Source organism: Chamaea fasciata, unplaced genomic scaffold, assembly GCF_029207755.1.
Source record: "Chamaea fasciata isolate MVZ Bird 193981 ecotype frontalis unplaced genomic scaffold, bChaFas1.0.hap1 SCAF_86, whole genome shotgun sequence".
In the NCBI taxonomy this organism is placed as follows: Eukaryota; Metazoa; Chordata; class Aves; order Passeriformes; family Sylviidae; genus Chamaea; species Chamaea fasciata.
Window position 1 is genome coordinate 340,914 of NW_027094171.1, and position 11,120 is coordinate 352,033.

An 11,120-nucleotide genomic window follows, 5' to 3' on the forward strand; every position below is an offset into this window, starting at 1 on the left:
CAAAGAAGGTTAATTCTGTGAGTAACTGCTCTCTTAAAAAAGATGAGAGAACAAGTGCCTTCAAAGAGTCAGTCCTTTTCTTAAGGGCATATAAATCAGGAAGCTCTGAGGAATTGTCTGCCCTCTTGTCAGACAGTACAGTGAAAAGTGCCTCTAGTACCTCAGTATGGGTTCCTAAGAATTGTAAATCATTTTGTTCCACAGATTACCAGGTGATTGCTTGTCATCTGAGTGAGGTGAATTTGGGATATGCCGTACTCACATTGTGTGTGAAGTCCTTATGTGTTCTTGGGGCGTTGCAAATGCTAACTAAAGCTTGCCAGCTTTCTGCTATTTGAAGGAGGTTCAAGCAAATAATTTCCAAGGTAGGTACAGTCAACAAGCAGTTACTTTTGCTCACTGACATGCAGTTTCCCCGTGAGACTTTGTAGCTTGATTATCTTTAAGAGACATGTCTCTTGCAGCCAGTTAAATGAAATATTTTGGATAAAGTTTAATGGAGGAAACCAATTTAGAAAGCTTCTTTGATTAGGCCACAAGAGAAAGAAGATAAGAAGGAGGAAAGGTGGGATAGCAATTTTTTGAGAAAGGGAGTAAACGTTCTGGAATTGTGTAGCATTTACTCAAGCTGTGTGTGGTGTGAGGCTTAAAGTGAGGGGACAAGGGAACCACTGACGTGCAGTTTTAAGTGAGAATAGTGATGAAGATGATGACCATAGAAGACGGAAGGCTGGTTACAATGGAGTTCTTATTAACAGTGAAAGGTGACAGTGAACAGATACACCAAGAATACCCGGAGAAGACTTGTTTACTTGCAAGTCTTGAAATGAAAACGAGCCAGGATAACACATAACACATCCACAATGATAGACCACTTTGTAACATTTTTCTTCCTCTGGTTTGTAGTGAGCTAAGCAGATTCTCATTCTGTCTGATGCAGACAGCTGCAGCCAATGGCAAAGAAATGCTGCTGAAAATACAGGAAGATGGCAAGAGAATTATTTGATGCCTTAGCCTCTTACCTGGCACTGGGCAGTCATGATTGCTCCTACCAGCACAAGGAGACATGGGAGCTTGCCTTCCATTCGGAGTGTTTTTCACATCAGCTCTAAAGATCAAATTATCTGTAGAGACAAAAGATAGGATGTTGAACAAAGGAAGTTTACAGTGTGAATGGAGTTCAAGGTGTAACTTTAAATGAAAGTTTTAAATGATGAGAATTCTTTTTATACATTTTTTCAACCCATCACTTCTCAGCTGTCTGGTCTAACTGTCCTGGTCTTCCTAGGGAAACTGCCAGGCTGGATGCAGATGTGCTTTTACTTGATAAACTTAGAAACTCGATAAGCTAAAGCACACTCATTTACATCTGGAGGAAACTGAGAGAGTGCTTCCTGGGGAATAATACAGAAGTAAATTCCAAGTACTTTTTCCCTAAATTGTAGGATGCCAACAGTAGTACCATGTGCACTATTAGAGAGATGGGCTTATCTGATGATGCAGTGTAATGGTGATTTAAATGCGTTAATTGAGATTCTGATTACTGACACCTACTTAAGAGATCTCTTGCAGAGGGTCTGCTGAAGGGTCAGTTTGTGTTAACTGTGGTTTAAGAGGATCTGCATTTCTTGTAGACTGCTACTTTGGGTGAGAGTGAAGATTCTCTCTTGTGTAGAGAATGTGTAGGCAAAATGACTTTGCTTGATGATAGGTGAGGACTTATTTTCAATATTTCTACCGATTCTTCCCAACTAAGCCTTTAGTTTTTACTAGTATCATACGCTTTTGCTAAAAAGGCAGAGTTATGGCAATGGTCTGGCAGGCTAGCTTTTTTTCTGATAGTCTCATTTATTTGTTGCAGCATCTTTCTGTATGTCCCTTCTATGCAGTCACAACTATACATTATTCCCTCTAATCTCTTCAGCAGCTTTACACTTCAAAGCCCTCTTCAATCCACCAAGAAGAGTTTCTGCTTTCTCCAAATCGATTTACATAGTCTGACTCGTCTATCAGTACTCTTGGGAGAGAACCTTCATTGATCCCTAGTGGAAGATTGTAAGGTGTCATGTAGATGTGGTACCATTGTGGGGTAGGTGCATCTGTAGGCTGTACCCTTCCTGAAAGTGATGAACTCTTGTCTGTCATAGGAAGAGATAACACATGGTAGTTCTAATCCTAAGGCTTTTCTGACCTTTGCTATAATCTGCCCATAGCTAAAACACAGACCTTAGGCCTCAGATGGGAGTTGATACTGTCAGGCAAAGAGGGATGGAACAAATAGGAGGATGAAAACGGGATGACAGTGACTTCTTTCATCTTCTTTCCCATGCAATTAAACCAAGGCACAAAGCTGTAATTGCTGCTACCGCAAGTCACAGTCCATAGAGTTTTGTGCTTCTGGAGAATTTAATTGCTGTTGCTGAAACTTCTTGCATCCCTGAGAATTTGTGGAACTCTGGAGTTCCCTCGGGATAGAGAAGGGAAAGACTACATTCTGTGTTCCTTACTTGCAGTACCTGGACCAGCTGGAGAATTGCTGTGGCTTGCGGGAAGAAGCTATTCTTATCTTGTTATCTGACATTGGTAAGTGGTGGCAGTACCTTCAGTTGTGTGAACTATGGAAACCCTTTTAGTCCTGAGTCCACTCTCCAGATATACAGTAGTGACCTTAGTGACTCCATTTCAGACTGACCTTTTATGATCTTGATCATTTCCCAAAAGTGTTGGGAGTCTGGGGAGGTAAACTGTATCAGGCCCCAGAGCTGCTGGAACAGCAGAAGTATAGGGTGACAGTGGATTCCTGGAGCTTTGGCACGCTTCCTTTGAGTGCATTACAGGCTTCCGACCATTCCTACCCAACTGGCAGCCAGTGCAATGGTGAGTGAACCGTGGCTGGGTGGTAAGTGGGCATGATGTGACTTTCCTGTTTACAGGAAGCAGAAGTGTGGTCCCTTGATTCTGAGGATAATATCCCCATGTTTCTTGCCCTTTTGGAAAGTGACCCCTTTCACGGGGGCTTGACTCACCTGAGCAAGTTCAGCATTCCTGATCCTTGCTCTATGGGATAAGGGCTGACTCCCGCAGGGCAGGTAACAGAAACCAAAGTGGCATCTGTATTATATGTCAAGAGTAGCTTTCAAGAGCCTACTAGCATGCAGGCTGGGAAAGGCGGGCAATTTTTTCACCATTGTACTCGCTTACATTAGGCATACAAAAGTGCATCAGAAGAGTGAGCTGGATATTGTTGTTTCAGAAGACTTATCCGGAGAAGTCAAGTTTTCTAGCAGTTTGCCCTGCCCCAACAATCTAAACAGGTGAGTACTAAAAATTGCTGTGCTGAGATAAACTGATTCTTCTGCAAAAGGACCAAGTTTGTGTTATATGCCTTACTGTGTTAATCTGTGAATACATTGAGTGCGTGACACAGGCAGTACTACTGTCACTTGTCAGACTTGTGTAGTCTTGGTTTCTGCCTTCTAAACACTGCGTTTGTGATGGGGAGAGGTGGAGTGCTGGAGGGAGAAGGAGGGGGGCAGTTTTGTCAGTCCTCCCACACAGAACAGGCCGTATCGTTACTGCCAATGAACTTTTACCTTTTCTGATCTGGTTTTTGTTGCTCAGTGTTTTGTCTGGGAGGCTGGAGAAATGGCCGCAACTCATGTTAATGTGGCACCCACGTCAGAGAGGTACAGATCCTACCTATGGACCCAATGGGTGTTTCAAAGCATTGGATGACATTTTGAACTTGAAGGTAAGCAATATGTCTGTATTACCCTAAAAAGTTTTCCAGAGAGCAGTTTCCTGAGCCTCTGAATCCTGGACTTAGGAGGAAGAGTGAGGCAGAAACTCATAGAACTGTCTCCTGATCGTTAGTGACAGGTGCTTTCCTCTTGCTTCTTTGAGGACAAATACTCCCTGAGCTTGTTGGGAGTAGCGAATAGCTTCTGTGCATGCTTGGTTCCATATTCTGATAGAGGATTCTACAGGTATTTAACTGCCATGTGGCCTCTCTTCCACTTGATGGAGGACAAGAACTTTGCCATAATGTTAGGAAGTAGCTGTAAAGTGACTTCTTGATTCTGCCAAGTGCTTTGAAGAGTTTCTTGGTGGTCATTTTTTCGGTCCCTCAATCTCTGCTCTAAGATGACCAATGTATCTTCAGCCTTTCTCATGCCATGCTACTCTTCTGGTAGGTGCTTCACGCTTTGAACATGGTTACGGGAACTGTGCACACCTACCCTGTGACAGAGGAAGAGACTCTGCAGAGTGTGAAGGCCAGGATTCAGTCAGATACAGGAATTCCAGAACAGGACCAGGAACTAGTGCAGGAAGCAGGACTTGAATTGTTTTCTCAGAAGTTGGTCACTAAACATACAGCTGATGGCAAGGTGAGTCTCGGTATTCCCTTTCTTAAGTTTGAGTGAATCAGAAGTCACTGCACTCGCTTTGGGATCACAGCACTCCCTGCTGTTGTGGCATGCTTTTGTCATGGTAACCTCACAGACCTAACAGCCACTGTAGCGTAGGCAGCCTGTTGCCTTTGGTGCTCTGTGTTTGGTTGAGGAGGACTCTTCTGTTTGTGGTGTTGCCAAGGCTTGCTCTTCCCAAGAAAACCTGGTTGGGTCTTTTGTCTTGTGCAGGGGAATGATACTGCAGCAGCAGACACAGACCTTCTCTTCCTCTTTGATAACAAGAAAGTTTCCTGAGGCTCAGGTGGCCTTGCGTCCTCATCCAGAAAGTGTTGGCTGCATCCGTAAGGACTCCTCTGGCATGAATATGAAGGGCGGGCCGGGGTCAGTGTTGAGAGGGGCGTCTGTGTTTTGTGGTCTGTATCATGCACAAAGAGTAGAGGGAGCTTTTGCGTATTGGGACTGAAGAAGCAGTAAAATGGACTGTCATTCATTCAGTTTATCAGAATAACTAAAAAAGGGAGGTGTTTGATTTTGACATGCTAGGGGAGCTGCACAGGGGTTATCCAGCTCTAGGCTTTGCAGGCAGTAACATGCCCCTCAAAGGAGCAATGTTTTGGTCTGGTTTGTGATAACACAGTATTCCTGCTTCACGCTGATATGTCCATTTCCCTTTCTCCCACCTCCTCTGTTTTCAGTTCAGGATCCAAAGAAGAATCTCCACCTTTTCCAGTTGCGGAAAGTGTGGGGTCAGATCTGGCAGACGATGCGGATGCTGAAAGAGGACTGTAATCGGCTTCAGCAGGGGCAGCGAGCAGCCATGTACGGTGGCCGTTTCTCCACAATACTTATCTCTGTCTTTGTGCGCTGGTGGAAGGGAAGACAGAAATGGGACCCTGTTGGAATGGGGAAGCCCGTGATTGGAGCTGTATGCAATTCATGAAAAGTGGAGAGTTAGCCCTTTGGCACAACTGCATTTGTCCTCAGCGCTATCTCAAGTATCTGTTTTGGATGTAAATGAAAGCCTGGTGGATTTCTACTTTCAGAGGCTAATAGGACCTTCTTGTCCTTGCAGGATGAATCTGTTGCGTTACAATAGTGCCCTCTGGAAGATGAAGAATTCTATGGCCTCCCTTTCTCAGCAGCTGGAAGCAAAGCTGGACTTCTTTAAAACAAGCATCCAAATTGACCTGGAAAAGTATAAAGAGCAGATTGAGTTTGGAGTTAGTGAGTATAGCATCTGGCAAACGGGTCTTTTCATGACTCTTCTCCTCACAAAAACACCTGCCTCCTTCTCTGTGAACCTGAGAAAGCCAGTCACCCTTCTTTGATTCCTGTAGCTTCTGAGAAGCTGCTGTTTGCCTGGAAAGAGATGGAGCAAGCTGTGGAACTTTGTGGGTGGGTATGTTTCTAAATCTAACTGCTAGTCATAAAGAGGTTTGTTTTTGTTATCTCTCCCCTCCTCCCCCTTTAGCTTCATTGTCCCTGCCTTAAATAGAAGCCCCTTGTATCTGCCCTGATGTCAGATTTCACATTGCCTTGGTTTGTGTGGCACAATTTTTGTCCATTATTAGTACTACATGAAGCTCATTCTGTTGTAAGGCTTAGGGGGAAATGGGAGATCTTGGCGAAGCCCCAGAAACGTCTTGGAATTTCCTTGAATTGAAACGACTCGTTTGTCTTTGGCCAAGGCTGCTGTTTGCATCTTGTTGGTTTGTTTAGAAATAAGAATGAGAAAGGAAGAACCAATGTGAGTGTGAGTGGTAGTGTCTCTAGGTATGAGACTGTTGTGTTGCTTATGTTCTACCCTGCTTTTAGGAAGATGATGTGGAGCAGGTAGTGAAGAGGATGATGGCCCTGCAGACAGACATCGTGGACCTGCAGAGAAGCCCGCTAGGTCGTAAACAAGGAGGAACACTGGAGGATTTGTGAGTTGAACTACCTTGAGCTTCAGATGCAGGAGTGTTTCTGGCTAAGCTTACTCACTAGAGGACAGTGAAAGGGCTGTTTCTTCCACCCAAATTGTGGGGGACTGGGAGCACTTTAACACTAAAGATGTTTTTTGACTCATCTGTCATTGTTCTGAAATGGCAGACAGGTATAGAAAAGATTTGAGTTCTCAAACTATTTGTTCCATGTTTTGGTTCTTTGGAAATCCTTTTCTTTCCTGCTTTTTTCTTCTAGAGAAGAACAAGCCAGAGAGCTGTACCGAAGACTCAGAGAGAAGCCAAGAGGTAAAAGACGCTTTAGCTCAAGGTCAGCTTGCTTTGTGTGTAACTTTGGAGGTGTAGTAACGATCACTGAGAAAACTATCTGACTTCTAGGCCTGCCCAGACACTAGCAGCACATGGGCTCTCCTGGATTGCCTTTTCTCGAGAGGGAAGTCAGGGAGTCAGTTTCACACTAGGCCAGCCTTCCTTTCTTGGTGCTTTGTGAGCTGCTCTCGAAACTCCTCTGGAGCTCTTCTCAGAGCAGGCTGTTGCCATAAGCAACAAACAACCTTTCTGGGTAGAAAGGATGAAAGACACGACTGTTCCTTTGATACAGTCCCAACTCTCCTTTTCAAGTTCTTTAAATTTTGAAGAAGGTGGCTAAAATTCAGTGTAATTCATCCCACTCAAACTCGCATATCCTGAACTTTGGCTGTTTCAGGATTAAAGCAGTAGTGGAAATGAGCCGCTAAGAATCTTCTCACTCTGTCCTATAAACCGACCTTTCTGTGTAATATTGGCTCTCATTCCGGATCAGAGGACAGGCGGTGACAGCCAGGAAATAGTACGACTGCTTCTACAGGCAATCCAGACCTCTGAAAAAAAAGTTTGAGTCATTTATGCTCAGCTCAGGTGAGCTTTGTACATTTTATTCAGAGTTGAGAGAAGGTATTTTCTCTTCCAGCAAGAGAAGGTTTAAAACTCATTGCATATGACTCTTGAGATCTTGCAGTGTTAACAGAAAATAATTAACTTCAGAACTGTTCTCCTACTGCAGTGGCCCATGTGTGATCTGATTAGTTTTTATTTTTTTAATAGTAAAACTGTAGTTTGAAAACAGAAGGCATTGGAATTGTTCCCCAGAGTGGAGAAAGTGATGAATCTGATGAGTGAAGATGAGGAAACAGCTGTTAGGCTTCAGGAGAAACGACAGAAGGAACTGTGGAACTTGCTGAAAATTGCTTGTGTAAGTAAAATAAGAACTCCCCTTTAACCTGAGAATATGGTTTGTAGCACAGGCTACTGAAACAATAGTAAATTGAGTGTATCCTATGGTTCTTTTCTTTCTTTTGAATCAGTATGAAAGCCAAGTTCCAGGTTGTCTCATATTCCCGGCTGCTGAAAACTAGTGGGAACAATAACACTCTGAATATTCTGTGTTTTCTTCAGAGTAAAGTGCGTGGTCCTGTTACTGGCAGTCCAGAGAGCGTGAACACATCCCGTCTTGGTAGCTCAGGTCAACTGCTGCTGCAAGTCCCTTCTGGAACATTCAATTTATCAGAATCTGTAAGAAAAAGGTGAGGCAAAGTCTGGAGTTCTTCGGCTGCTAATGCCACCACTACAAAGCTAGGCTTCCTGCTTTCTGCAATAATGGCACACAGGGTTTCTCATATTTTACGCTTTGTGTTCAGCTTGCATTGTCAGCAGCCTTAGTTTACTTGGTAGTTAAGACTTGCTGGGGCTTTCAGATCTTCCGTATGAAAATTGGGTATCATGCATGGCTTCACTTCCCCCAGCCTCAGTAACAAAAGTGGTTTTTTGGTTTTCTTCCTTTAATCTGAGATGGTTGGGCTCACTTGGAAGTACACTGCCAGCAAGAACTGTTGAAGTATTGTCATGTAAGGTCACAGTAGCTGAGCTGTGTCATTGAGACTGCTGCATGCGTAGTTCCGGCTTGCTTAATTGAACTGGGTTACCACTTGGAATGAAAGACCTTGGTTTGTTTTTTTGCCTGTTGCCCCATCCTTAAGTTTATAGGCTTCTCAGCTTTTCCTCTAGCAGCAGTGTTTCCACCTAATAAGAACCCAATTCCATCTTGGAATACATTTCCTTTCCCCCGTTTGGTAAATCAGGGGCTGCCACCAACTTTTCAAGTTGCAGTATGAATTACAAGCCTATGTCCTGACTAACTTCAGTGTTCTGCAGCGTATCTGCCAGAAGTATTTCTTAATGATAGAGGCAGCATCTCTTTAAACTGCCACAGAAATTAATAGTGTAATAATTGCCCCTTTCAGTGAGGAGCTGCTGCTGGAATCTCGGGAACTTTGTAGCCAACTAGAAAATGTGATGCATGACACAATGAAGGATCAAGAGCAGAGTTTCTTGGTAATGTATTCACTCTTCTGTAAATGGACTAAGGAAGTGCCTGGCTTCGAAGTTCTGAATGTGCAACTTCGCCACCACTAACACAGCTAAATGAAATCTGCATTTTACTCATGGCCAGGGGGGAGAGTAGGAGATGCACAGAGATAGGAAGCACCGGTTCCCTCATAATCTGCGCCTGACATATTCTGCTTGCCAAAACTGGGAGCCACATGCTGGGAACTTGCTGCGCTAAACAGTAAAGGATGGGGCAAAGCACTTGGCTGTTGTACAAAACTACTGCAAAACTGCACACAAATTTGGGATGAGCGGGTGTCAGGGATCCTTAATTTAACAATGCAGAATATTGAAGAGAGAGTAAAATACTGGAGAGTGCAAGTAGGTTGTTTCCTTGACAGCAGTCACGTGGCTCATCATGAAATTGACCAATTTGTTCCCAGTAAATTTTTTATACCTCTTAACACACTTTACCTTTATTTTAGAAAAAGCTCAACTGTAGCCTGGTGTTGAATTTCATTTATTCTTTTGCCTCTAGACTGGAGCTGGCTGCAGCTTCAGGTAGAAGAAACAAACAATCCAGAACAAACCCAGATGTAGAATCACTCTGGTTGCCTCTGAAGCCATGCTGCTTTGGGAAGCCAACTGTGAAAAGCTGCTTCCTCTGAGAAGGGAATATCAGCTGCCTTCTACTGTCACCAACTGCTTATGTGATACATATGGCTTAGCTTTTAGTATCCACTTCTCAGACACTTTCACAAAGATACATTAGGGAATGCCTGTTCTAACTGCTTGGAGAATGTTCTTAATTGTGCCTTAAGACAGCAGATCTCTGTCCTGATACGTCTTCCCTTGGGCATCGCCTGTGGCTGTTTTGCTGCATTTTAGGCTTTCTAATGAACAATGGACAAGGTACACCCAGTCACTGGTAGATGTCACCTTCCTAATGAACTGTGAACTTAATTGCTTAACTTTGCTGATTTGCACTTTTTTTCTTTAAGTGTAATGGTTGTACTTACCTAATACTTGTTTCCTGTATGGGAACGAAATTATCTAAAACATGTAAACTTTTGGTTTGCTCTTTTTGATGCGCTCAATAACACTATAATGGAAAAAACTGCTTTCACTGTGCAGGTCTCTAAAACGTGAGAGGTGTAAGAATGTTAGCCTGGAAACCAAAGAAGGAAATCTTCAGTGTACAGGTATCGTGTAACAAAGCATTTGCAGATTATCTATTAACCATGCTTAAAGTTGCATGAAAAGATGAAAAAAAGACCAAAAAACCCAGCTGGATGGAACCTTGGTGAGAGTCAACACACACCAACCTTGTGTTCTGACTGTGACCAATTTATTTCATTCTGTTCTAACCCCAAATTTCCACTACAACACAGAGACCTCCTTTTATAAAAGGCTGTGAAGTATAGGACATGCAAAATGCAATACAATAATAGGGAGAGGTTGGATTTTCTTTTGGTTTTTTTGGAACAGATTTAAAATACAGGAAACTGAAATGTGGCACAAACATCACAACTTCCATGCATGCCTTCAAGTGTCTTCCTTTGTTGTGCTGGCACACTCTGGACTTCAGCATTGGGTTAAAGTCATTCTTGGGCAGAGTAGAAAGTTCACACTTCTTCAAATTTCCGAGTAATATTAAGGCTGAAATGCACCGGGTACACTTTTCCTTCATCTTCCAGAGCACCACCAGTTGTTTTACTTAAAGCTGTGTTAGGCTTCCAGCTCAAATCCCAGCCCAATTTTGTGACCTCCAGCACTGAAATTCTTGCCATCAATCAAGCCTGAGAGGGTCAGCTTTACACCTACAAAAGCAAGTCACGAGAACCATCATGCACTGACATCCCAGTACAGTGCTCTTCCTCAGGTCCTTGACCTCACTAATGTGGCTTAGTTGCCACAGGAACTTGCATACACAGACATCCTTTAGTTCTCTGAGTCTGCGTAGACTTCTAGCTCCTTTGTTCATCTAGTCTGTTCTTAAGATGACAGTGAATTATACCATAGTGTAGTACTTAACACCATTTGCTGCTACCAGTGAGAACTGCGTACCAGGTCGAAGGGCATGAGTGTAACCAATTCCAATGAGGCTGGCATTGTTCACTTTAGCCTATAAAAAAAAAATCACAGTATTTATAAACTGTGTATGTATTCATACAGAAGAATCTCAGTCCCCTGAGAAGGTGGCCTATGCATTAACACTCTTGAGCTACTTGGAGACCAACCTCTCTTAGAAGCATGTTCCAATCTTTTCCTTTTCTCAGGAGTTTTCAGCTTAAGCAAATGGTGCGAATTCTGCCTTCACAGAATGCCATGCTGTTTTTCACTGCCTCGTCTATTATGTCTTTATATCTTTTAAAGAGCTACTTACTGCAGTCCCTCAGAG

At 43.3% G+C, this 11,120-nt stretch overlaps 1 protein-coding gene and 1 long non-coding RNA gene across 4 annotated transcripts; both read left to right on the forward strand.

The window, feature by feature from the left end:
* Nucleotides 1-2,792: 2,792 nt before the first annotated feature.
* Nucleotides 2,793-4,386, forward strand: LOC136304422 (uncharacterized). Its single transcript, XR_010724559.1, has 4 exons — nt 2,793-2,877; nt 3,207-3,314; nt 3,622-3,751; nt 4,194-4,386. It is a non-coding gene; the product is annotated as an uncharacterized lncRNA (long non-coding RNA).
* A 1,101-nt stretch (nt 4,387-5,487) lies between these two features.
* Nucleotides 5,488-10,858, forward strand: LOC136304423 (inhibitor of nuclear factor kappa-B kinase subunit beta-like). 3 transcript variants are annotated; one of them, XM_066207980.1, is made up of 9 exons: nt 5,488-5,636; nt 5,750-5,811; nt 6,228-6,337; nt 6,594-6,643; nt 7,062-7,252; nt 7,439-7,586; nt 7,790-7,917; nt 8,635-8,725; nt 9,258-10,858. In XM_066207980.1, the coding sequence occupies exons 1-5, from the start codon at nt 5,522-5,524 to the stop codon at nt 7,073-7,075; spliced, it is 351 nt and encodes a 116-aa protein (XP_066064077.1). In that variant the 5' UTR covers nt 5,488-5,521; the 3' UTR covers nt 7,076-7,252; nt 7,439-7,586; nt 7,790-7,917; nt 8,635-8,725; nt 9,258-10,858. The 3 variants fall into 3 exon arrangements, with proteins under 3 accessions (XP_066064077.1, XP_066064078.1, XP_066064079.1); XM_066207981.1 differs by having other exon boundaries at nt 7,158-7,252; XM_066207982.1 differs by lacking the exon at nt 7,062-7,252.
* Nucleotides 10,859-11,120: the final 262 nt, after the last annotated feature.

What these genes read in the sequence shown, in the direction of transcription:
- LOC136304423 (XM_066207980.1), top strand. Translation starts at nt 5,522, where the DNA reads ATGAAGAATTCTATGGCCTCCCTTTCTCAGCAGCTGGAAGCAAAGCTG. An exon ending in CTGTGGAACTTTGTGGGTGG is followed by an intron (nt 5,812 to 6,227) that starts GTATGTTTCTAA and finishes CCCTGCTTTTAG; the next exon opens with GAAGATGATGTGGAGCAGGT. An exon ending in GGAGGAACACTGGAGGATTT is followed by an intron (nt 6,338 to 6,593) that starts GTGAGTTGAACT and finishes TTTTTCTTCTAG; the next exon opens with AGAAGAACAAGCCAGAGAGC.